General features: G+C 37.7%; 1 protein-coding gene across 4 annotated transcripts; it reads left to right on the top strand.

The window, feature by feature from the left end:
- The first annotated feature begins 46 nt into the window (after positions 1-46).
- On the top strand, positions 47-27928 carry LOC115634687 (RNA-binding protein fusilli). Of its 4 annotated transcripts, XM_030532552.1 has the most exons (13): positions 55-735; positions 5383-5870; positions 12707-13054; positions 15438-15714; positions 15787-15876; positions 15944-15998; positions 18214-18324; positions 18912-19182; positions 19334-19654; positions 19715-19861; positions 20364-20640; positions 26146-26402; positions 26471-27928. In XM_030532552.1, the coding sequence occupies exons 2-13, from the start codon at positions 5742-5744 to the stop codon at positions 27023-27025; spliced, it is 2838 nt and encodes a 945-aa protein (XP_030388412.1). In that variant the 5' UTR covers positions 55-735; positions 5383-5741; the 3' UTR covers positions 27026-27928. The 4 variants fall into 4 exon arrangements, with proteins under 4 accessions (XP_030388410.1, XP_030388411.1, XP_030388412.1 ...); XM_030532551.1 differs by having other exon boundaries at positions 54-735; positions 19334-19861; XM_030532550.1 differs by lacking the exons at positions 26146-26402; positions 26471-27928 and having other exon boundaries at positions 47-735; positions 19334-19861; positions 20364-24276.

The raw sequence follows: 27928 nt of genomic DNA, 5'->3' as shown, positions 1-27928 counted from the left end.
CTTCATGGCTGACTGTGGCTGTGGCCAACGACGACGATCAGTTGCTTTTTTAACCTGGAGACAACCGCACGCGTCCAACGTAGCAGAGAAGGCTAGGCACAAAGTATACTCTTCCGTACGTTCGTACCAAAAAACTAGAAAGAAAACAAAAAAAAAAACAGCAAAAAGACACAAGAAACAGCCACACATACATACGCCACAAAGTCAAAGTGGTAGTAGAAGAAGAAGCAATAACGGTAGAGAGAAGGCAAAAAGTGGCTTGTTTTATTTTGTTGGTGGTGTACGCGCTGCGCTGTCGCGTTGTTGAAAACGTCGCCGCTGTCGTCGTAGCCGTCGCTGTCGCCGTTAGTACGTTTTGTTGGTATTGAAGATCGGTCGTCGTACAAAGACAAACGGCACAAAGCAAAAAAGCAAGACAAAGCTAAGAAACGTAATGTAAAGCGAGCGCATAAACTTAACTAGTCAGTGTGACTAGCCAAAGACGTTGCTGCCCGTTGCACTTTTGTTAAATTTAATACTTATGTACATACATATGTATATAAACGTGTGCATTTATATTCGAATCTGTGTATACTGCAAATTCGTTAAACGACAAGAAAAGAAAGTGCAATAAAAAGAAATTGTGAAAGAAGAAACAGTTAAGAGAGCAGCAGCGCGCAACAGGTAGACAACCTGTTGCACATACTCACCTAACTGTAAAAAAAACCACTCGGCGCTACTGTTGTTATTATTTTTGTAAGTTGTAAAAATGTTGACCAAATTTTGAAATTTGTTTCTGTGCAAGTAATTGCTTGTGGCCCATAGCCTTGCGGTGGGCGGTATGAATGAGCAAAATGAATGGATGTGCGGACATTTAAATACTGTATCTATGTATGTATGCATATAATTATGTGTGTGTGCATACCAATAAGACAAGTTAAAAGCCGATGCGCAAACATAACAAAGTGAAAACATATTTACAGTTACAAAGAAGAGAGCCACAGACAGATCAGCAGCAGAGACGTCTACGCCAACTTCATGTCCAAACTGCGGCTGCTGTGTGTCTCAAGACTCGTTTTTGTCGTCTACTACTAAATACATACATATGTATGTATGTACATATGCATGTACATATGTATAGTTCATACTTTGTATTTTATGATATTTGACTGCTAATGTTGACAAGCGAAGCGCAAACAGAACTAAGAAATCAACACAAGCTGGCCACAACAACCACAAGAGCTATAACAGCTGCAATAACAACAACTAAAAATAATAACCAATGCAACCTGTTGCTGTTGCTGCACTTGTTGCGTGAGCTTGAGAGAGCGAGAGCGAGAGCGGCAACATACAGCATTACATACTAAAACTATTGTAAATAGCTTTGGAAATTGGTATTTTTTTGCATGCAATTTGCGCAATCATAAGCTAAAGTTTCCTTCGTAATTTGTATACCCTGCATCGAAAGGCTATAAGGTATACTATGTAGTTAAGGGAGAATGTATGTATGTCACACCCATCGTGGCAGGCACCAAAAAATACATATGTACATATGTGTATGTATGTATATTTTTCATCAACATACCAAGAGTAATTGATATAGCCACGTCCGACTATCCGTCTGTTTGAAGGCAAAGATCTCTAAGGTGTACGAGCTAGATTCATCAACCTTCTAAGCATGACTAGATTTATATTGATGGACCTTCCCACATCCACGATATTAGTTATTTTTTCATAACTTTAGTAATGCCTGGAATTTTACAATTATATCCTGTTAATGCCTTTGTATGTGCGCATAGTTTAATCGAGACATATGTACTTATGAATTCTACAAAAAGTTGAAGCCATAAATGTAATCTAATTCTATAAGTATGTAATGTATATACGTATGTACATATGTATTTTTAATTTATAAAATGTAAACATTTTGTTTTATGATACAGGGTTTGTGAGAGTCGGATCTACTTGACTATTTCATTCTTGTTACAGTCTGCATTTAAGCCGCGAGGCAAGACCAATAACAGAAAGTTGGACATTCATATACATACATACATACATACATAGAGCCGTTCATTCATACATACATATATTATATACATCCACACATACTTTTTTAAGCAGGAACAATTTGCAAGCTTGCGTAAATCATAATTTTAAAACTAAGCCAAACAAAAAAGACAATAAATTTGTAGGTAGCTAGCTGCACACATACTTACTTATATGTATGTACATATGTGTGTGTAATTATTTATTTTTTGCTTACTCGTTTTCCAATCGCCAGACAGAAAAGCAAGAAATATTTATTAAATTCAGTCACAGGCTTGTGGTTGTTGTTATTATTGTTTTTGCTGTCACTAATTTAAATTTAATCACTGGATTATTGTCTTTTTTAAATCGAAACGCTTTTGCGATCGTGTGCCGTTTTGAGGCCACCGAGAAATCTACACGCATCCATGACTTGATCATGGATTTATGTTTTTCTTTAATGATGTCCCGTTCTCGGCTCATGATGCTAATTAAGCAAAGACGCGACTACGACTACGGCTGCGGCCAACTGCCACTTGCCGTTATTCATTAATGAAAAAAAGAAGAAAAAGAAATATGTGTCACTTTTGAAGGTGGCTTACGGTTTTTCCGTTCAGTGAAAATGTCTTTTTTGTAGACCTTGGGCTGCCCGCTTCAGCGCTTTTCACGTACTGTTGGCCGAAAGGGAAAATTAATTTGGGCCTCAAATTTATGATTCATGCCGCCGTAAACAAATACATTCATACATAACGGTTTTGTTGCTTTTCATTTTGATACATTTGTATCCAATCCAAATACTGCAACTAAATGTTGGTATCAAATAGGAAAATTCTAAAAATCCATGTTTATTTACGTTTTCTACAATTAATTATTATACTGATTAGTTCGGCATTTTCAAAATTTTGATTACCAATGATAGTTGATGGTTAGTCGGACCTAAGACACGCCACGCCATATAATAATATTTACTATTAAGTATAAACGTATATACAAGTATAATGTTCAACCCTAAGATTTAATATTCATGAGGAAGATAAAATAAAATTTACGCTAAACACGATATTATCCTAAGTATGAAAAATCCTGCTTGTTCCTTTTCTTTCAGCAGCTCACTTTTTTGAGGGAATATTTAAACTACTAGTTTACTGTGGCTTTTACAAATGGCTTTACAAGCTTTTAAGTTTTCATCTACTTTAGGAGTAAACGAATAATACTTAAAGCTAAAATTTAATGTGCTATAATTGTTGTATAAAGACAAATATACTTTTTGAGCATAGGTCTTAACCTTTTCCATTTCCTCGAAAACACACACACATACTTTATTTCAGTTGCAATATTTCGTTGTTTGTCAACAGCACTTCGTGTTTCCGGGCACTTAACCTTAAAGGTCAATAGCGTTCGCTTTTTTGTTCAGGTCCAAAAGAAAAACATTTGTGGAAATATGTAACAACGGCAGGCTGCATTTAGCGTAATAAAAACTATACCCGGTGTTTCTTTCATTATCCCTTAGATGTTCTGCCAACATGAGGTGTTCAAAAATAGTGTGTGGAGTCTTTTCCGGCACTAAAGATATGACTTTTTCTAGACTAAAAAGTAGTAAATTAGTCTTCAATCGCTCCTAATATTAACTTATCAGCCTGCTTGACATTACAAGCAGTCTTCAATAACGTGAGAACTCACACTGATATCGCAATGCTTCATATGGATAATGGTGTTGTTATTAAATGTAAAAAAATAAAGACAAAAAGTAAGCGCCATGAGTTGGCCAAGTGGTAAGCGTCAGCTTCTTCGCCGCAACTACTCGCTACCATTATCACTTACAAAAACAAAAAGTATCCAAACATCACTTTCTTCATGCGCCCCTTCACCCATTCGTCCAGTAAAACTATAAAAACAAAGTAATATCTGGAGAAAATGATTGCAAAAGCAGTAAAAGCAACAACAAAAAGTCCACAATCAACCGAGAAGAAATGACAATTTTCTTAAACAATATGAATTGTTAACGAACTGTTCAGGGCCCGACAGACAGTAAAACAACAGAGTTAACACGTAAAACAAAGCTCGACTTAAACAAAAGTGTCACAAAAGTTGAACATTTTTTTGGCGGGCCTTATTATTTATGTATGTATATAAGTATTAAATATTTTCTACACGTATTTAAAAATTTTAATTGCATCAAAAAAGCTTTATTAAAGAGTGCTTAACGACAACAATGCGTCTGCGCGTCATGATTAACCCATGCCTGCCCGCGGCTTCTTTCAATTACCATGCACTATGTAAATGAACCATATTTAATAATGTTTGAAGTTTCTTTTTAACTGTCAACTGTCTTAGGATTTTGGCTCCTTTACATCATATTGTATATATTTTTTGTTTTAATTCATCATTTATTACATTTATATGCTTTGAACTATTTTTTCATTATAATATAAAACTGCATCCACACTTTTTATTCATCATAATTGGTTTTCGCATGTGCACTTTATGCGAAGTGTTTACGCACATGGAGCAGGATTGGACAGTATTTCGATTATTGTAACCTCAATAAAGCAAGTCAACACAGGTTGTTTTGCATAATAGAAAAACATAAACAAAAAAGTATTTTTTTCACGGTTCAACTTTTACTTATTTACTATAAAATTCGGCTAAATTATTAAATTTTGTAAAGATTTTAAAGATGGTTAATAAAAGACCTCCTTCGTATTAGAAAAACATTAGTCATGAATTAGTAATAGTACATATATAAAATAAAAGTGTTCCCCTTTAGCTGTGTCCGTTTTTCAATATAAAGTGCGAGTAAATCTTTTTGCATTTAAAATTCACATGAAATTGTACTTTAGTTTTCGACGAAGTCGTTGTAATTTTGTAAGCTCTTGCTTGCCTTTTTCTAGACTTGTCGGACGGGTTGCTTGCTACCTGACAGAAATTAAATTTCAAATCGCTGTGCGGGTTAATAATTTCAATTTGACCTCCTGAAATCGTCGAATAGGGCGATGTCGTCAGTTTTAGAAGTGAGTCTGATTTGTAATGAAAATGTTAGTACTTAATGAGGCTTTTAAATGTCGCACGCGTGGAGCAACAACAATTGGCAACGCCACATTTAGCACAAGTTTTGAGTATATGTACTATAGTCGAGCATTTTCATTTTCATCTTCAGTTTGCTTTTTATTCATTTTTGTGTTTGCGTGGCTAATTTTATTCAAGCCACCATCAACTTTGACCCAACATATGTACACAAAACCGATTCGATTTGTTTGACATTTCCTAAATGTAATTAGTTTTTAAGTTCCATGAAAATGTGGCAATGAGCGACTTTGCCAGCGGTTCCAGTTCCAAGTCCAAGCATTTGCCTTAACCAAATCGCTTTACTCTTTGCAGCACGGTGAGACGTAACGCCCGGACCCACGCGCATCCGCAAAATGTTTTAGATGGGAACGGCAAGCGAAAGTCGCAGTACCGCCAACCACCTTGTGGGCACTCGAAAGCATACGGAGCCACTCTGATCTAGCGGCCGGCCGCTTCAATGCTGCTTTCGTCATTAATGTCATCAACAATATTGTCGTCTAGAACTGGTTAACAAGTGGATATACATAGCATCAGCAGTAGTAACAGCAACAACAACAAAACAAGAGACACGTTTACCACTTGAGAAGTTTTAGTTAAATAAACAGTCGCCTGAGTTTCAAAAACAATTTGCAAACTCAATTGAAATACGGGTTAAAATAACTGGACGCAAAATGCAGGTGCCCGAGCACGTCGTCTCGCTGTATATAGCCACATGTGGACAGAATGGACCCGGTCTTGGCTCAGATGAAAAGGAAATTATATTGCTCGTCTATGTGCTGCTCGAAGCGGCAACAGCGCAGGTGAGTAAATTATACTAGAGTATTATGGTTAAGAAAAGAAACAGGTTTGAATTGTTTTTTATTATGTCCAAATAACAGCTGTATATCTTCAGTAACTAAAGCTCCTTTCAAACATGCTACTAATTTCCACAATTCTGGCTGGTTTTGATTGAAAAAACATCATATTGATTACACACTTCTGATATATAACAAATTTGTGTGTTAACTATTTGTCTGTCGAATTGATAGAAACCACAAATTAAAAGTACTTGCCCTCTGCCAGATAATAACTGTCTGGTTGGTCAAAGTATTTAATTACCTTGAAAAATAAAGTACCTACATAGATACGATGAACAAAGATCTTGTTACTTTTTAAAATAAAAAAAATTTATCTAAAGATTTGCTTTAAAACTGAATTTGTTAGAAAGATATTCATGTATATTACAAGTAGTTAGGAAGTGTTGGAGTTCAAATGGGCATTTATTTTATGATTTTTCTCTCCAATGAAAGAAGAAGGGCTGACATGTTTAAAACGCCAAGTACGCGTACATATAGTATCTCTCGCAATATAATTATTATCTCAAAGCATTGCTCTAAATATGATTATATGAACGCGTCGTCGATTATTAGAATAACAGCATACGCACATGAGTGGTGCTGATAACAAAGCGCCAATATGCCTTGGTAACACCCTCTTGCCACAAAGCTTACCCACACACATACACTTAATTGTACTCATGTGCACCGTTTGAAGCTTGAGTTCAAGCGCCGCCTACTTGGGCCTCCATTTTGTTGATTGGCGCGCTTTATTTCAACGCCGTCTACGCTTAATTAATGAATGCTGTGCGATAACGCGCCTCATAGCTATTGAAGCAACAACAATCACGCATATATGTATATAGTACATAGTATAAACAATATGCACTTTAAACTGTGTTGGAGCGGCGTGCGCGATTTGTGATTATGTTACAAAAGCAACTGGCAGGCCGTGCAGCTCGACTTTGATTCGTCGCTCAAATAAAACAAAGACAGAGGCAATCTAAAATGAGGTGCCATTGTTGTTGTTGCTGGGCTTATATGACGCTTTTGGGGGCCCTCTATACATATTCACATGAATAAGGGTACATAAGTATGCAAATGTATTTGTATTTGCTTATTTTACCAAGTTTGCCAAGTGATTGACACTAATTGTTTGAAAATGACGAAAAAATGTCGAGGGTAAGGGCAACATTGTCAAACGTAAGCAATATACCTTCATAACAAAATTTCGTCATACTCGGAAACTCCAAAAATATTCTCGAAGCCAGTGACAATTTTGCTAAATCACATTTCCTCCAACTAATTATAAATATACAAATTTTGTTGCGTTTTGGATTTTGTTCAAGGAGCATCACTATAAACAAAACTACAGAAATAAATAAAAACAAAAACAACAAATAAATTCCCAGTTAGGATTTGGATATCGTATTGAAGAAAAGAAATTGTTCTACTTTGAGAGAGTAGCTGCAAATGTTTTGCAACTATAACTCTCAAATTTTGAGCATAAATCTAGTTTATTCAAAGTATGTTATGGAAAAACTTTTGTTCCTGTGCTCATATGGAGGTGCACAGCTCCTTAACTTCTACTTTTTTTCTTTGCTTAAGGGGTAGAAATCAGAATTATATACATATGTATTTGCAATTTTGGTAATCTTTGACAGCGCATCTGGAGTAGTGTTGTGTGAAAAATTGCAGGAATCGAACAAAAACTACATAATGAACCTAATTGGCCATTCCATTGCGGCTTATCTTACTTGTTGTGAGATTTCGAGTATAACTGCTGGGATTACTTGCATGCAAATATAATATTAAGTGAGACAGGCTTGTCACATTGAATACGATCTATTATTTGCACATGCTTCACAATTCCACTAGAGGCGATACTAAAGCTCTGAGGTTGTGGCTAAAGGCTGCTGCAATATCTGAACGGCCATCACAGTTTGGATGACGTCGCCGACGATACTCCGCCAGTTTCTCTGGAGACTGAGGCAGAGAGTCAAAGCTGCGTGTTGCGTTAGCTTAGACACAGCGAAGCATCCCGTGCCGTGCCCATAGCTATAAAATTTAGTTTTCGCTTACTGTACAAGTCGTCTTAACGAAGGAAATTACTTGCCATTATATACACCCCGTCGAGTATTTACAATCATCTATTATTTGCCTACATATTTGCCAGGTTGACATTGTCTCTGGGCCGTTGTTATTTTTATGACTTAACAAACACGCAATATTTTCGTAAATGCACTTCGAGGCTGTTTTTGTGTAAGAAAAGTTGATTCTAAGTGGTTTTTAATAGTAGGTACTGGCATTGAGCCACCAGCTATTACGAGAGAGTATCAATGAAGCAGCAGTATTTTGTCTTGACTGTACCTACATAGACGATTCCTCAGATCCAATTAAGCCAAAGTGTGGGCTAATTCTGTTCAAATTTTCCACTCAAATATTATTAATTTTATTTTAAATACTCATAATAGATGGCAAAACAGAAAATGAAGATTTACTTTCGCAAATTGATTTTCTGCTGCCTTCGCCCCCCATCCACTAGTCCATTCGTCCATTTGCCCATTCAGCCGACTGCTGCTCAATTTGTATGCTAATCTATCGTTGGTGAGTCCCCGCCAGAGTTCATGCGAACAGTGTCTGGCCAATCATTAGGGTTTCATTAAAATGTTTCGCGTATGTCGACAGCATATATTTTGGGGTCAAAGTTATATATCACAGAGGTAGTAGCTTTGTTGTTGGCTTTCGAAAATGATAAATTTAGCTCGATTAGAGATACACGACCATTTTGATCATTTTTACTGGCTACCTCTTTCTTTTTCTCCTATTTCAAAATATACACAAACGCATACTGTTAAATGTTAATTAGACACATTGAGCAGGGCTTACTTATATAAGTTATGCCAAAATTGACTGGTCTAGTAGAGCGCCTGCGCATACTCTAGCCTTAAGTTGTCAAGACTTTCCGTATTTTATTAAGCATAATAGATAGTATAGATACAAATTTTCTATGGATTTGGCGAACTATTAACATAAGATCATTAAAAATCGTTTTTTTTTTTGCAAACTTTATGTAAATTTCATTGTGTCGGATTGCATACATTTTGCTCTTTATTATCCCGCAGCAGAGGAATGTGTGCAAAAAGTAGGTTGTTCAATCCAACATTGCCGATAGCATTTTATCGGCGACTCGCTGATTAAGTGTTTGAGAACTGGTTTCTAAAAGCTACCATTCAATATTTCTTTTTTTATGCTATAATCATAAGTTAGAATACAACTTTTCAGTTGAAAAGAAATATTGCATTTCCAAAAGTTGTCAATTTTGTAGATTGAAAAGAGAAACTAATTAGCTAAAGAATTCGGAGTAATTTCAACTGTTTTACGAGCTTGCAAGCCCAAAAATGTAATTGCATGAATCGAAATAATAACAAAATACAGAATTCAATTAACCAAGAAGTTAATGTGTAGTTAAATCGCGCATTAAATGAAGTATAATAAAATACTATTTCAAAGTTCAAGACCTAAGAAGTGCACTAATATTAGTATTTGATCTAGATCACATCATATTTGTATTATTTACGAAACCTTTTTTATGTTCTACACTCGGGCACTGAAAAGGATTTGGAATCAATGTAGCAGACAGTGCATTTGTGATACAGATATATACAAGTAGTATACTCCTACAAGTATGTCCGTTTGCCATCTGCGTCATCTGCTTGTACGTCTGAGCCTGTAGATCTTTTTTACTATAACAGCTAGGGGGGCCAAACTTGGTATGTAGACAAATTTCATTCAGACGCAGTTTATACGAACCAAATATGTTATATCCCATTACATTTAATAGCTACCATAGAAATGATCGCTAACATCATAATTTTATTTCATTTTTCTATCGTAAGATTTCCAAAAATTTGGTTTTCGGACGCCTGTGTATGTCTATAAGCAATCGGATATTCAAAGATCGGCTTCGTTCATTTTTCCACCGAATATTACTCGATATTTCATATGGGATGTATAAATAATGTAATATTATATAATATTAAAGATGAGGTGAAGAGTACGATGAAATCATCTGCATCATCTTGTAATTCATCCTATTTCCATTTAAGATCGAAGGTATTCATTTCAAGGTTCCAGTGTCTGTTTCCTATCTTGAGACCTATAAATATACGGTCCCTAAAGCACACAGTACGAGGCGCTTGCGTCAGCGGATATGCGAGAATTGCGTATTCTTAAGTTCAGATGTTGGTTCTACAGGTAGCTGGACTCAATGCAAATATCGCTTCGAAATGTGTCGATAACTGAAGAAAACTAAGTATGTAAATCGGTTTTCTGTTTTCCGTTTTCTTCTTTATTGTTGTATGTGTGATATACTTAGCTGAGACACCTTCGGCAAAGTCATAGCTAGAGCGTCATTTGATTTGCATATCTGTTGAATATATGTATAGAGAATATTTGTATTTTTCCCAAAAGCTCAACATCGTTCCTTTTATTTTTCTACCCCCCTAGCTCATGCAGCTGCAAAAAGTATGAAATATTTATGAGCTGTCATGTTAAATTCAACAAAAGTTTGCGTAGAACAGGCAGCTACGCACACAAGTCGGGTTTGTGGGGTTAAACGGGCTAATTATGCGGCCAGTGCGAAAGAAAGCCCCTCGACAGAGTCCGAAAATAGGGTCCCATAATGGCCGAAACGTGCTGGGGTTTGAGTGTGCATTTGGGTTTGCATTTGGGTTTTGGTTTCGTTGGGTTCGTGCGGTTTGTGCTGGCGTTTGCAGCGAAAGGGAAATTACTTTTATTAATTGATTTTGTAGCGCAGTCTAGCAAAATTTCCATTTGCCATAGTTACGACTAATAATACTACGAGTAATACTAGGTGCCCCATTATTAACCCATTAAAAACCAGTATATTGAGCACGGTTTCTAGCTCAATGAAAACGTGCCATTTGTGTGCCAGTTATGAGTGCAATGACGACGGTGATGGCGTTGGCGATGGGAATGGCGACGGTGGCGCCCCGTGTCTATGAATGAAAACTAAATTAAGTTAATTAAAATAAAAATCATACGCAGAAATTATAGCCGCCACTACGTACCCATAATTGAGCTGCTCCATACAGCTTTTGCATTTAAAAAAAAGAGATTTGGACCAAGATTCTAAGCCACTGCTCTGACTCTTGACAATTGGCTCAGTTTCTCCGTCTGTCTCTATGTCTGTCTCTCTATATATCTGCCTGGCAGCTGTGTGTTTGTGTTTGAGCGAGGCGTTGCTTTTTGTTTTTGCTTAAAATGTTAATTAACTTTAATTGTTGGCATACGAGTATTAACTACCATGTTATTAACATGCCAATTGTTGAATGTAGACGCACACGCTCAAACACATGTGCAAATATATATATATTTATATATATATATATATATATATATATATATATATATATATATATATATATATATATATATATATATATATATGAATTTTCTTGTGTCTTGTACCAATGTAAGTAAATTGGCATCAATCTCATAAGACGTGGAAAACATTTTCCATTTTAGGTGCAAAAAATTTAATAGTTTTTCAACAACCACATTAATGCCAATCATGCTTATGTTGGGTAATCTCCAAATGACTATGACGCTACATTAAACATTTTAATTGCGATTTAACATTAAAACACACATTTCTAGAGCAGAGAAAAAGCATAGTGATAATAATACAGGTATACATACATGTGCACGATAATAACAATTCGTTTATCAATCTCTGTATTACAAGTAGTTCAAAGGTATCCAAAATTATTTCGGCGATGAAATTAGTATATGAAGATTTCAATTGAAAAAATCAGACAAATGTTAAATGTGTTTCCATCAAAAAATATAAATATAAAATTGTTTAAAACCACCATTGCTTTGTGGACTCGCAACTTCATTTTATTTAAGCCCCCACTCACTTAATATATTCGTAAATATCTATTGATGTATATATGTACATACTCGTATGTAGTTGTATGTAATTCATAAGCCATAAAAATCAGTCAAAATATATTTGATAATGACGCCGCTGTCGCCGTCCATGTTACGGCTGACTGCCAGTTCAGCTTGACTTTTATAGCTTATAGCTTATAAAGCTACAGTATTTGTATCCACGATATAAACATTTCATTCGGGTTTGAAGCTCATATCGAGTGCTGAAGATCGGCAATGGCAATGTCGAAGTGTCGATGTGAAAACAGCTGGTATTGAATATTTGGGGGCAGTTTCAAAGACAGACCCAACAAGACTGCGTCGTGTTCAATTGTGCGTAAAAAGTAAATGATATTCACTTTTTGTTTTATTTGATTTTCATGTAACATGTAAGTTCTCAATGCAAAAATGTTAGTTGCCGAAATAATTTCAATTAAGTAATAAACCAATCGATGAGATGGAGCCTTTCTATATATTCCATTGGTATGATCAATCAACGTATCGTGGAACTACTCGATTCACATTTTGCTAAAACAATTAAAACAACTTGAAAGTGGTAGAATATCAAACAAATGACTCATAGTCTTCAAAATGCTACCGCAAATGTGTGTATATAATGTTTTGAAACCCATTTCCATTAGTGTGCCAATTATAAGTGAAACGTCAGGTGTGTAAATTAATGATTCTCATCAATTGCCATTCTAATGATAAGGTGAAGTTAAAATTGCTATTGAAAGTCATCGAAATTTGGAATAGAGAGAAAATTATAGAGATATTGTAGTAGTTACTTGAAAAAGTCACGTTTATTTATTTTTACTGCTTTTAATGAAAGTAATTTATTTATAATTGATAATCTCTTACAGATTATTGGCACCAAACAAATACTCGTGCGTCCAGATGGCTACTTCATCAAGGATCGCACCATATCCAGCTCATCGGACAATTCGAATGCCACGACAAATACGGCAAGTTCGCCGCCATTAGCCATTGGCTATGGCGATGCTAACAGTACAACGAATAACATCACCAGCGCAGTCGCAGCAAGCAGCGGTAGCGGCAGCAGCGGAAACAACAATAACACAATTGCCAATAGCAATGGTCTCAGTAATAACAACAACAACAATTGTACCTTGGAGAACAGCAACGAACTTATACTACCGATAGCCGAAGCTCAGGCTGCTGGGAAGCCACTCATCGATGCCATCGAAGAGGTAAGTACACTCAGACAACAGTTTCTATTCACTGATGGCGTTTATGAAAAAATTGTAATGAATTTTATTGCACTTGAGTTTACTTGAGTTCAGTTTGAATTCAACTCAAATTCAATATCAAGCGATAAATCAAAAACAATAGATACATGTACTGTATGTAAAGACTATTCCGTTCCTGACTTGAGAAAATATGTGTAGATCATTCATTCCACAAAGCCCCTCCCTGCTGCCACAAAATGTGTTAAAATTTCCAATTTCCTTGAAATATTTATTTTTGATTGTTTTTCGTATTTACACAACTATTTAATTTTGTTTTTGAGTGTAACCAAATTAAAATATCACATATTTACTACACACAAAAGGCTTATCGCGTTCCATTTAACTGCCGAATTTGATAAGATTAGGCTTAGCCGCTGTTACTTTAATGCCAAAGATACAAGTGCCGGCCCTACAGCGTTCTGTGCATGGAATATACACGCTAGGGATAACGACACGCACGCCACTAAAGAGTCAAGAGTTTTATTTTTAGCAGCCTGCACTTGTACTACTGCCTCTGTCATACGACACGCGGTAAAGTGTGGTGCGAGGGTGTGCCACAACGATTCGTGATTTTCCTACGGGACCGCCGATAGTTGTCAACAGCAAAAAGGGGAGAGGCAGAAAATAATGTTAGGTCAGTAAAGCAAACTGATTATCAACGCGCTCAGCCTGTGTGTTTCGTATATCGCTTGCCTGATTGCCCTCTGATTGTCCATTCTGATTTGACAAGTTTCACAAAATCACACACTCTCTCTTACACACCAAACAAAATCACACTCATTTTATTTCGTCTACTGAGCCACCTGTGGAATGTGGAAGTTGGTTACAAGGCTCAATCTCAATCTTATCTGCTGTTGATAAGTCGACGCGTCGGACCATTTTCACTCAAGCATATAGAAATGCCCGGAAATGTGAGATTCATGCTTTCGTGAAAGAAACAAAATGTATAGTGGGTCATTTGAAGATCGTACAGGCGCTAATTTTTTGCAAAAACGTATATATAAGTGTTTTGCTTTCATACGTTCTGTACTTATTGAAATATTGTTCAACTATCAGCGTGATAATTCAAATTGCAATCTAAAAGCCCATAATGAGTCACCATGATAAGGATTTCTTGACGAGAATATTGAGGGCCCTTTCTACGAAAAAAGCCGATCGTATCTTTAAGTTGAAAGTACGCCACGACCACGTTCAATGATATGTTAATTCATTATAAAAATTTGTTCGCAACTGAACCCTGTACTTCAACTTTTCCATTCCTTGGACTGTACTCATTAATGTATTTATCAGTTGGTTTCATTAATAGTGCATCCATTTTATATGCACAGCCATAAACATTAGAAGATAATAAATTAAAATATCATCTTTCGAACTTTGCGCGAGCAATACGTAGGGGAATACCTGGGGAAATAATGCAGGCGCGCTAGATCCGTCTGCACCCTGTGACGCAAGATATGTAGACTTATCTGGGTTGTGAAATGCGGGGCTCAGTCGCAAGTGAAGAGTGAGAGTGTGGCACTTGTTTGCTTGGAATACTAATTTGCTTGGTCAATATGGTTAAAAAAAGCTATTAGATATATGCATAGGTAGCTTGGCTCTTATAGAGGCATAGAGAGTCTGACACGGCCTGCCAAGCTACTTGGCTGGGTAATGATGATGATAGTTATGATAATGATAGACGATGCAATGCGCCCTGGTAAATATTTGCCAGACGCAAATTCTGGCGATGAAAACGCAGTGGGGGAAAAGTTGAAACCCTGGCTGGGTCTTACTTGCGACTATAATCTTTTGGACGTCCGAAATATGCCGTTGTTGTGCGCCTTTGACAAAAGTCGACGGGCACATGTAATATGACATTAAGCTGCATGTTGTTTTTACTCACGATGACAAGGCAAAGTTGCAAATCCATATATATTATACTGTAGAGTTTTCTCATCCATTTAATTGACAATAATTGCCAAGTAACAACAACATTTTAAGCATAGCAATAAATGGCAGAACTGGACTTACTAACAAATACTAAACGGGTTTAAGCAAATAGCATTGGGGCGTAGTTTTAACCTAGAAATGTTGCATTAACCCAACAAACCTTTGCAGCGGATTGTCAAGCACTAATGTTCTCTCCCCACTGCTCCACCTCCGTTCCGTCTCCTCTGTCTGCTCTGTCTCCTCCGTCTCTGTGTTCTGTCCATGTAATTTATCACAAGTTGTCGCTGAACTTTGCTTGACATTTTGTGTAGAGATGTGCTAATTGAAATTTTACAGTCACTGATATTCGTGCAATAAACTCGCACTTTACTTAAATACTTACTCCTAATCCCACTCTTAACTCTTCCGCTTTCAGTTCGATGCATATCTACGCTCTCTATCGCTCATTGATACGGACATCAAGCTGATCACCGATGGCCAGTTGCCGTTGCGTCAGTGTCTGCATCGTGAGGCCTGCGCCAAAGACATTGATTTACCCGCATATTACAATAAGTTTAGTGATCTGCGCAAGGAGTTCCTGCGTTACAGTTCCGGGGATTTGTCGCGCGCTCTGGTGCCCGTCAAGGATATCAAGAAAATGATGCAACAGCCCACGTTGCCCATCCCCCAATCCATTGGTGAGATGCTGAAAGGTTCGTACTTCGTCATTAAATGGATCAATTGATATCTAGTTAAAATATTTGTACTCTTCTACTTCCCTATAGAACTTAACACGACTTCTGTGGAGGATAATGACTTTTATATCCGCGAGTCACGCGATATGGTCACTGTGATTCAAACCTTGCTCCAGGCGGGTAAGTGAGAAATGTTCGACCCCTTTTCACCGTTTCTAATAATGTTCATGTGTTTTTATTTTTGCAGGCCATACATTTACCACAAATGAGCTCGTGAACTTGGTATTAGAACCTGGAATTTGGTAAGTGTCAATCATAATTATAAATTTAATTATTTCAATTAATTATTTGTCAAGTTAGATTTAATGAATAAATATTTAAATCAATTGATTTCTAAATGGGGATCAGATGTTGTAATTTTAGAAGCAATACAATCGATTATTTTATTACTTTTTTTAGTATTTCGTTTATATATGTCTGTCAGTTCGAGTAGAAAATCTCCAATAGTTGTTGATGTTGGCTTGAACATTTCCATAATTGATTTTAATCAGCTTAAAAAAGATTCTTCTAGATATTGTATTTGTATCAATTTTTTATGTTTGTATAATTTTTACAAGCGTTGTTATCACTAATTAAACATAATTAAACTAATTAACATTATAACAAATAGAATGTTAATACTAAAAATGTTAGAATTAATACAAATTGATATTCGGGGGTGATTGAAAGGTGTTGGAGTTGTTTATCGTAATATTGTCAGATATATATGAACGTATATATTATGATTATAAGATTGATAAAAAATAGAAACAACTGACTGAGAGTTTAAAGATAGCGATTCAAATTGCTAGACTGAGATATTTGAACCACAATTTGACAAATGCAAACTAAAGTCACAATAATTTAGATTTAGAAAAACACAAGAACTAAATTTAACTTGTTCTTTATCATCTGCCTGGCTATTCTATATAAGTATGCACTGACAAGATTATTCTGTATTAGATTTAGTGTCATTGAATATTTGATTCATTACTAAAGAAAATAAAGAGTTCAATTTGATGCACCGCTTGGGTTTCAGCTCAAAACAGTCCCCAACTCACTCAAACCCAACTCAGACAATTCAGCGCATTCTCCACGCCAGTGTACTGCAATGCTTCGACTCTTGGCAAAGGTCTGCTCTACTGTTTCGAGAGCGCCCCAGAAGTCGCTCGTTAAGAATTCATATACATATGTGTTTGTATATAGACTTGAACTGAACATAAAACGCTCAGCTAAAACGAGCTCAGTCAGAAGAGGGGCAATGGCTGTGCTGAATCCGTCATTCAACGTATCCATCGCCATCGCCTACTCAGTCGTCTTTAACTTTAGTGGTCGTCAGTCTACGTTCGGTTCGAGCCGCGATAAGAGCTATAGAATTGTCCGAGTACTGTGCGCGAGCCTCTTGAAAACACGCGGCGAAAACAAAATATTGTATAGGACGATCGCACCGCAACGCATCGTCTCGTCTCGTCTTGAAACAAATCGAATTGGATCTTATATTGATGTATGCGTCGAGTGTCAGTTCTTATCGCTGTGCCGTTTCGGAAAATATATAAAAACAAAGCGTGCCTGTGTGCAGAGAATTTGTTTGTGGATTTTTCCTTTGTCGCATGTAAATCAATTGACTGAGGTAAGGCTGTAAATCTGCAATCACTATAAAAAATATTCAATTAGTAACACGAGAAAATGCAGTTGTTGCCAACGGCCGAGGGAGCCAAAGCTCGGTAGCCAGAGCTATTTGTCAGAATTTTCATTTCAGCTGCTTCCCCCTTTTTGTTTAATTTTCTTGTTGCTGTAGTTGTTTTGTTTTTTTAGTTTTTGGAAACGATTATTCATGTTTTTATTTGTTTTTGCTGCCTGGCCCATTTATGTGCGACAGTTTTGCATACTTGTGTGCCTTTGTTTGTGTCTGTGTGTGTGCATATGCCAGAAGAAAGAAATATATTTTTGCGATTTGAAAGTCAGCAGAAATGCTTAGGTATCGGTATCGCGCTCAACTTGTATATATTTTATAGGGAACTTGAAAAATTGAAACGTGACTCGAGCGAAGTTTGTGATTGCAGCGTACCATGGCGAGCAATCGTTCTCAGTTTTGTGGCACCCAACTTTTGCCACAATCAGTTATAAAACTTTGTAAGAGGCGTGGCAGGTAACTGGACATCAAAGTCCTTTGAATATTACAGTTAATATTACAGTTGGTACAAAAGTATTAAAAGTCTGAACTGTATACTATAGGTGTCTCCCCCTGCTGACAGAGTCTTAAAGAACAAATTAGAATATATAGTTTGATATAATTGTATGTTCGTATGGAATTTGGCCCACTGTGCATAGTGTGTAAAATGCACGAGAATAAGTGTAGCTTAGTTCTCTCTTATGTATTTATTTACTTTAGAGAAGCACTTCTAGAGCCTAACCTTGGTGCCGCGCACGCCTAACCATACTCGAATTTCACAAAATTCCACAAATTTTTTCTTTCAGCTCAATTGACGACGAGATCGACGGCAATTGTATTGTGCGTGCACGCGGCTTACCCTGGCAGAGCAGTGATCAGGACATTGCCAAGTTCTTTCGGGGACTCAACGTAGCCAAGTAAGTGATTTCTCAAAAAGTAACCCATTGATAAGCGAAGCGGCTATCCGTGCTCAATGATCGCAGCTGGCGCTCGGTGATCGGTGCTCGGTGTTGCCTGCCTTGTCGTCATTCTGTGGCCACAGCTGATAAGCTGATAATAAGGTCAGCTGGATGGCCTGATTACGTGGCGACGGCAATATATTTACGCTATCATTGATATTTTTTGTAATAGTTGTGCCTAAACAGAAAATTGTTACGAATCCCCAAAGCTAATATTTTCAAATTTAACAAATGGAAAATGAATGAGAACTCAAACACTATACGGAATAAGCTCTCAGATATTTATTCGCTCTCTCTCTCTCTCTCTCTCTCTCTCTTTCGGGAGAGTTAATTTATACAAAGCCAGACATTGATCGGACTACTTGTAGATTGAATGCGAATAGAATTGTAACTCAAATGCAATACAGAAAAAAAGTCGCGATGAAAATCTGGAGAGGGGAGAGAATTATAAAATAATTATTATTACTATTATATTCATCCATTATTGATTTCATTTAAACAATGCCATTTGCCGCTCTTTGTCTTTCTCTCCTAATATTGCTTAGGGGTGGCGTTGCTTTGTGCCTCTCGCCGCTGGGTCGACGTAACGGAGAAGCCCTCATACGATTCGTCTCACAGGAGCATCGGGACATGGCGCTGAAGCGGCACAAGCACCACATTGGATCTCGGTACATCGAGGTGTATCGAGCCTCGGGCGAGGATTTTCTGGCCATTGCAGGCGGCGCTTCCAATGAGGCGCAGGCGTTTCTATCGAAGGGAGCGCAAGTTATAATACGCATGCGTGGACTGCCCTACGACTGTACGGCTAAGCAAGTGGTACGTATGGTAGAGTAATACGAGAAGGATTGTTTATACTAAATGACATTGCCGATATTTTCGATCGACTTCAGTTGTTATTATATGAACAACCTTTATAGTCTTTAGGTAAAAGAGTTATTAATTTTGGCATTTCCCTCTATCCATGCAGCTGGACTTTTTTACAACTGGAGAGCAGCCTTGCCATGTGCTGGACAGCAATGAGGGCGTGTTGTTTGTAAAGAAGCCAGATGGCCGTGCCACTGGCGATGCATTTGTGTTGTTCGCCAATGAGAGTGATGCCCCAAAGGCTTTAGGAAGACATCGAGAGTCGATCGGACAGCGATACATTGAGCTCTTTCGCTCCACTACTGCCGAAGTACAACAGGTGCTAAATCGCTCAATGGATCCCAAGACGTACGAGTCAAACAATCACAGCCAGCCACCGTTGATAGCGCAGCTGCCCACCATGTCGCTGTCTCTGCTGCCGCAGGTGGGTGCCGCACACGCCCTAGCACATCTAAGCGCTGCTAATCCAAACCCAAACCCACAGCACATTATTACCTCGGGCACAACGAAGAATTGCATCCGTTTGCGTGGCCTGCCCTACGAGGCGCTGGTTGAGCACATTCTCCACTTTCTTGATGACTTTGCCAAGCATATAATTTACCAGGGCGTTCACATGGTAATCAATGCTCAGGTGCGTACAATTCTGCGTTTGTTTACCTAATTGGGTATGAGAGACAAGCAATCTATCATTCATTGTGGAACCCTTTGGGATTTAAAATGCCAATGAATTGGCAAGCCAACGAATTGGCAAGAGATGCGTGACTCAGGGCTTCTCTATACGAGAAAGAAAGAATGCAGCCACGAAATTGCTTAGCATCCCCTTTAGGAATTACACATAGCTACAGAATCTGGAAATTGTTAAGAAATCTGTAGGATTTAGGATAGTGACCGAAATTCTCATCGGTTAATACAGACTAGTGGAGAAATAACAACTCCATATTTTAGAGAAACACCTCGCATTTGACAGACGTCGATTGAATCATACCTAAGTTGATCTACACAAGATACATGAAGTCAATATACTTTATAGGTCATATTTTAAATAGCTTTATTAGATTATCTTGAATATGAATATATGTATATAATAACCTTTTGTCCTATTTTGCAATATACTTCATATAATCTCTTTGCAGGGTCAACCGAGTGGCGAGGCCTTTATCCAAATGGACTCGGAGGATTCGGCACGCCTGTGCGCCCAACGCAAGCACAATCAGTTCATGGTCTTTGGCAAAAAGTTTCGCTACATTGAGGTCTTCCAATGCTCAGGCGACGACATGAATATGGTGCTTAATGGTGGCTTACAGTCACCGGTGGCGGCACCACCGCACCACGCACATCCTGCTGCTGTTGCCGCTGCAGCTGCCGCCGCTGCTGCTGCTGTAGGCAAACAGCCGTCTCTCCTCTCACCGGGTATGTTAGCACAAGCGCCACCGCCGCCGTCTGCGGCTCAGGCTATCGGTACACACACCCACACCTACTCGCATGCACACACTACACACTCCGCACATGCCACAGCCACACATCATGCCTTGCAATCGTCCCCAATGTCAGCAGCCGCTGCTGCAGCCGCTTCCATGATGCCAACGCACGCCTCCCTGAGCGCTGCTTCGACGGCTGGTCTGAATACTAGCTTCTTAGGTTCTTCCCCATCTGCCGGTCCTGGCGCTGCTGCAACACACAGCTCTTTGCAGAATGCAGCTGCCATGAGCTCCCTAGCGAGCGCCGGCCTAGCTACCCCACAAGGGTATCCCTTCAATCTTTCGCTGCCACCGCCCTCCCAATCAGCCGCAGCAGCCGTTGCTGCAGCCGCTGCGGCGGCGGCTGCCAATCCTGCCCTGTTGGCCCAACAGCAGGCGCAGTACATAGCTCAGCAGTCCTTGCTGGCGCGCCAACAAGCGGCCGCTGTAGCCGCTGAGCAGCAACAACAGCAGCAACAACAGCATCAGTTGTATGCCAATGCGGCCATGTTGCAGCATCATCAGCTTTACATGCAACATCCGGGGGCAGCAGCAATGGCCATGGCCGCCGGTCAGCCCCAATTCGTGCTGATGCCGCGCAGTTATCTTCCGCCCTTTCCACTGGGCTACATGTCCTCTGCAGGAGCCGCCGGCTATCAGTTTGCCAGCACTCCCACGCCCAGCGGTGTTAGCGCCGCAGGCTCTGCTGCAGGAGCCACATCCTCGCAGCACGCTGTGGCAGCTGCCAATGCAGCGCTCGCATTGCAGCCGCACACCATGAAGCGCTCCTACGACAACGCCTTCCAGCAGGATACGTCTGCTGCTGCAACAGCTGCCAGTGTTGCGAAACGCGCGCTCACCCAACACACCCCCACTGGCATGTACTCCTATTACAATCCACGTATGTAGTTGCCCCATGTAAGGGTTCTTCAATAGAATTGCTCAAGTACTCTATTTCCAGACCTAGCCCGTAATAATAGCAATTAGCTAAAGGTATGATCAGGCAGGCCGAAATTTGTCGGCTTTCGTAAGATCGTGCCAAAATTCATTGAATCTTCGTTTCTAAAGTATACTTGTGCGCAAATTATTTGCATGTCTGACCATAGCTTCAGCCAGCTTTGGTCCTTCACTGCCTGGCAGTTGTCCTTTTATGCTTCCCACGACATGGCGGCTGCCCAGTCGCTAAAAATATAAGCTCCGTCACTTCTTGCACATTCCAATATTTACAGATAATTGATGTTGTGGCCTTGGCAGGCAATTTATATATACATATAATATATATCACACAACAATCATACACTCTCCCATCCACACACGTACACTTACACACACATACAATACATCTTTAATAGCGCCTAGTTTCGTTTATTATGGTAATTATTTTTTTTAGTAAATTTATTTGTAAGCTTTAATGGAAAAGCAAAGAACTTTTCATTAGTCTAAGTATTTTGCTTAAGACTTAAGTGCACAACACACGCACACAAACACACACACACACACTTAAATGCATATATGTCTCATACACACGCATATATTCAAGAACATTATTTGTTTATTTGTGATTCACTGAAGCGGCAAAGTCAAAATTAAGCAAGGACATAAATTGTACTTAAAATACGCATACGTATGTGTGTGTGTGTCTGTGTGCGACATTTGCAATTTTCCAAGTATTGCATAGTTTTCAAATTTTTCGCTGCAATACATTTTTGGCAACAACAACAACGACAACAGAGGCTAACGCCATTCATGCGGTGAGCGCGCTAATGAAGGAAAATAATATGTATGTGTGTGTGTGTGTGTGAGCCACGCCCACTTACCATGTGCAATCTAATTTTAATACGTAAGCAAAATGCATAAGTAAATTCTTTAAATAACAATGGCACACACACACACACATCCGCATACATGAGCCAACGCAACATACATACATACATACATATTTATGAGAGTAAGTATGTACTATATGTTTATGGAATTACATACAGATCTGCGTACGCGCTCACGTCACGAATGGCGTCAGGTGTTGGCTCCTCATGCATAAAAACTATTAAGTTTACAAATGTATATTCAAAATTGTTTAATGGGTAACAACAACTACTACACAAAAAATAATTGGAAAATCTCAAAACTTTATGCATTTAGAAATAATTACTGCATTTTCTATTTTCCACGCAAATAGAAACAATTGAATAAAAAATAAAACACTTAGCTTAAGTTAATACATAATTGCAAGTTGTATAATTTGGTTTCATACATAGATACATACATACATACAATCATACTTATATATGACATACTATACGACATATAATGTTAAACATTTTTAGCATTAGAAAACTTTTCCTGTGTATTTTGTGTGGTCAAAGCGCTGGGTTGTGCTATGCATGAGCGATATATATAATATATATTCACATATATATTAAGGAGAATAATTGGTTCATTATAGACGCCCTGCGCTCCAAGCATAGCGTAGCTATATTTCTATTTGAAATTCTATACTCAAAGCAACTTTTAACACAGAACAATATTTTCAAAACACAAAAACTGAACCCAACAAACCTTTCCACTGACATGCGTTAATCTCATAAATATTCAATAGTTTCTTTTTATATACATTTGTATATGTACATCATAGAAGTATATAAATACCAACATTTCTTCTACAAGTATCTTTAAGTGTGCGTAACTGGTGTTAGTCGCAAATTGGAACAATTGGGAAAAGAAAGCAATTGGACATACTATTTTTTTAAAATCTACTATTTGTGTGTTCTCTGTTATAACTAATTTATATTAACAGTAACAAACGACTGGAGGTCAAAATGCTTATCGTACTCTCGATCGCTTTAGTGTCTAGTGTCTAAATGATGGTTATTGGTAATTGGAATTATCTTTCTCTATATAATATATAATATATATTATACACACACATAAGTATGTATTGTACATGTCAATGTAATCGGGTAATGCTTTCAAGTTTTCTGAAGCACTCGTATTTCGTCCTATATTTGTGCGTTTTGTGGTCAAGGTTTGTGCAATTTATCCTTAGAATTCTGATTATAATGAAAAAAGTTCTGGAAAATTTGCCCGGCAGTGTATACCAGAAATATACATAAATTTTCAACTTTTTTATACAAACGTTCTAGATCGTTTTTATATACAAGAAATATGCTTAAATATTTATGTTTTCTTGCGTCTAACATACAGTTGCGCGTTACTTGAGAATTTTGACAATGAATAAGCAAATAATGCGTTTGCAATCATAAAGAAAGCATGGGAAAGATTTTCGTGCATAAAATTAAGCTAATATTTGGTTTTAAACAAATAATATTTAAATGACAAACAAAAAAAATAAGATGAAAAACTCGTGTGGTTAAGAGTGGGTTTTGGTAGCAAATTATTGGTTTAAACATCATATTGAAAACAAAACTCAACCACCATAAAAAAACGAAATAAAATTAAAATTATTTACATAATTAGTTTTTACAGAAGCAATTTTACAATTTTTGATATTCCATTTTTTATAAACTAGTTATAGCAGACATCTTGATTAATATTTGCAATTTTAATAATAAATATAAATATAGTTATATACATTTATTATGCATATACACACATTTTGCTATATAAACTTACTCTCCGCTATATAAACGTGCGCACGTCTATTTTTCTATCATCTTATGATTCCCATTAACTCTAAAACATCGCGACACCAAATTATCTGTCCATATAAAGTAAACAAAAGAAACCACTTTGGCAACACAAAAAAACAAAAACGAAGAAATAAAATTGTTTAATGGGCTGAAAATATCAGATTACTAATTTTAAAAATCATCACTTCGGGTTATGCTAGCATATTAATCGGGAAATCCAAGTACTTTGTACGAACGAGGGTTGAGAGGGGCCTTTAAAAAATGATTGTGTCTACGTTTTGTGTTCGGATCTAAATTTGTTCTCTCAACTCTAGTGTAATTTGTCTATGGGCTTGGTTTAAGCTTTATTCGCATCTATATACTTTTTCAGCGCATCTGATCTGTGCAGGAAGCAGGCTCTCAAAACGGCATTACAAGTTGCAACGAATTGGTTAAAATGTATTTTAAAAAACGAGATTGATTCTCCAAGCTCGTAAGCTGTTTAAATTTTAGTAAGAATTGGAAATTTGAAGAGGCTTTTAAATTTTTGTAAACCTCTAAGCAGACTACGAGCTTGCAGGCATTTCATTTTCGAAATCGACTGTATATTCAGCCAACTTTGTAAAGCCGCTGCATAAGTTAATACTACTAGCTATGTGCGTTTATAGGAAGCAGTTATTAAGTGCATTTATTGACATTATTCAAACCATTCATTGGTCCATCTGTCTGTCTGTCGATTTGTCTGTATGAAGTTCTGAAAATAAAATAGCTATAACTAAAACTATCGGTTGAGTTTAATGCCGAACTTGTTCACTAAGAAAGCTTAGTCAACGATTAGTCACTATTTTGTACATTTAATTCTCCATTTTAAAATTGTCATTCATTTAATTGCTGCTTTCATATAAACGTGCCACTCACACGCATCTTGTATGTAACTACTCTCGATTCTATATTTTTTGTTTGCTTGGAAATTCTCAACGACAACAACAACAGCAACAGCAGCAACAATAGCAAAAACAGCGACCAAATCAAGAAGAACAATACAAATAAAAACAAGAAGAAGCTAACACAGTGGGCGCTGCACCCATGCTTAATGTAATGCGTGCCATATCCTTGTATTACTGTTGTATTTGTGACAATCTCTATAAATTAATAATATATATTTATTGTTGGTTATTTAACATATTTCTCCCTCATCGTCGATGTTTGTACTTTTGGTCCAGCTGTGTGGCGCTCAGTGGCATAAACTAAATATTATTATTTACTTCTAAAGGTTGGTGCTTGGTGCAAAATAAGTAAATGAAATACATATTTGCAAATTATGTGCGCAAACGTTTCATGGTTGGGCAATGGTAAATGATAAAAAAAAAACAAAAACAATTTAAGCAAATTATATTTGTCTCTCCTACCATTTGCAAATGTCTAAACGGTGAGTGATTTTGAATACAATTATACCTTCTATCTACTTATCTACCTATCTATCTATACATATATGTGTACTTTCACTTGCTACTAACATATCACAAGAACAAGAACAACAACAACAAAAATGGAATGTACGAGCGTGACTTTACTAACAATTATAAAAATTAATTGAGATTGGCAAAGCGTTGCTGTGTGTCGCTTTGAAGTAACAATAAAACAAACAATCAAATATCCAAAAGTTCAAGTATATAAATATATAGCTAATATATAAAACCAATAACAAAACAAATTGTTTAGGTCTAAAAACTCACCAAGTTGTCTATCGAAATTATATACCCCTTTATGATTCGAGAGCTAAACGAATGAATTAAATATTAACGTTGCTAATTTGTTCCTTGCCACAGGTGCCACCGTTATGGGCGCCCATTTTGGGGCTCACTTTCCGGGATATGGCGGACACCCGGCTGGTCCACCGCCACCGCTGATAGCCTCTCCGCGTCCCCATCATCACCACCACCACTCGCATCCAGCGTCCGCCTTCTATCCGCCATCACTCGTCTATCCGCCATCGCTCGTCTATTGGCCGTACCCGAGTCCTCCCGTCTCCCCCACAACCTACAACAGCCAACCAGCACATTCTCCGTCACAGCATCAGGCCATGGTGAGTAGCAGCTGAGTCTTAAGGTTTTGATTGGCTTTATTAATAAACAAAATGGAATTATATCATAGTATCCGGTGGATTTTCTGGCCACCAATTTCCCGGCCTCACCTCTTTCACCGCCAAGCGTAACCATCTCGCATAGTGGTGCCGGGCTTATATTTTCATCCAGCAAAAGCGGCGCTGCAAGCATTCCGTTCGTGCCACAGCCAAATCAATTCTCAGCTACCACCAATAATAATAACAGCAGCAACAGCAGCAGTCAGAGCAGCAACAAGTTGCCCCTTTCACCTTCTCAAAATGTGTACGCAGTCGTAACCGCACCCGGACCCGCTCCCACACCCGCACGTGTGCCAGCACCCGTCCCACCCACAACCACAGTGCTTACTCCTCTGGCTAACGGTGTAGCAACAGCAACAGCAACAGCATCGGAGCCTGCCCAAACATCCACGCCCACGCCCACACTCACATCTGAAGAGCCGCCAACGACGCAGACGGCAGCAACACCAAATCTACTTAGTATAGACACAAACCATGGCCATGCCACAGCTACTCTTAAGGCGGGCAGTCAGGACGCTGCCACGCCCATTGTGAGCAATGCCTGTGTGGAGCTTTACATAACATAGATTTAGCTGAAGAATTTTCTACTACTTACCACATCCTTTTTGAAAAAGGATATAATATTCCATCGTTTTTATTTATTTGTTCAAAATTTAAAACCATAAGTTACCTTTTCTTGCCAATCATCGAACGAAGCAGCCTGTTAGTAGAAAAGATTGAAACCAATTGAAGTCTCAAACCCATTTAGTTGAGTCGCACACCACGCACGCGAAAACTCTTATACCTTTACTCTTATACTAAAGCGCCAAGGAATCTCGCGAACAATTGCGCTAGAATTTCTCTAATTGGAAAAAACAAAACTTAGCCAAGCCGTAACATGAATTTTATTTAGTAGACGCCCAGTGCAATAAATTCAAAGGATTTCTATTTATTAATAAACATTATTATTCCAAATATATGTATATGTATATGTATTAGCAAATTAGATACATACAAATGCAAATCTACACAAAGTTAATCAAGAAATCGAAAAATCGACAAATTTTATCCCTAGTCAATAGTCAAATTATTTATGTCATTTTTGTGTATTTTTATGGCTATAATTATAATTATTATTATTGTACGAGTTCGAATACGAGTACATTTTAGCTGTCAAAGCAATAAATTTGTGCAATTGTCAAAATGAAACTACATGCTAAATATTTAAATGCATGACAAATTAGTCAATACATACATGCATGCATATGTACATTTCTTAATCCATTAAAATTTAATTGTCATGACGAATATTTCCATATAGTATGTATAGTTTATTGTTTGGGCTACGATATTAATCATTGTTATTTGAAATGATAAATACGCATAAATAGAATGCAGAGCCAAGCAAATTGTCTACTTACATTGTTTTTGTTATGTAATTCCAAAAAAAGATATTATAAAATATATAAACAAGAAAAACGTTAAAAATA

The sequence above is a fragment of the Scaptodrosophila lebanonensis genome, unplaced genomic scaffold, assembly GCF_003285725.1.
Source record: "Scaptodrosophila lebanonensis strain 11010-0011.00,11010-0021.00 unplaced genomic scaffold, SlebRS2 tig00000001-arrow-pilon, whole genome shotgun sequence".
Classification (NCBI taxonomy): Eukaryota; Metazoa; Arthropoda; class Insecta; order Diptera; family Drosophilidae; genus Scaptodrosophila; species Scaptodrosophila lebanonensis.
This window is presented reverse-complemented; position numbering and strand designations above follow the sequence as displayed.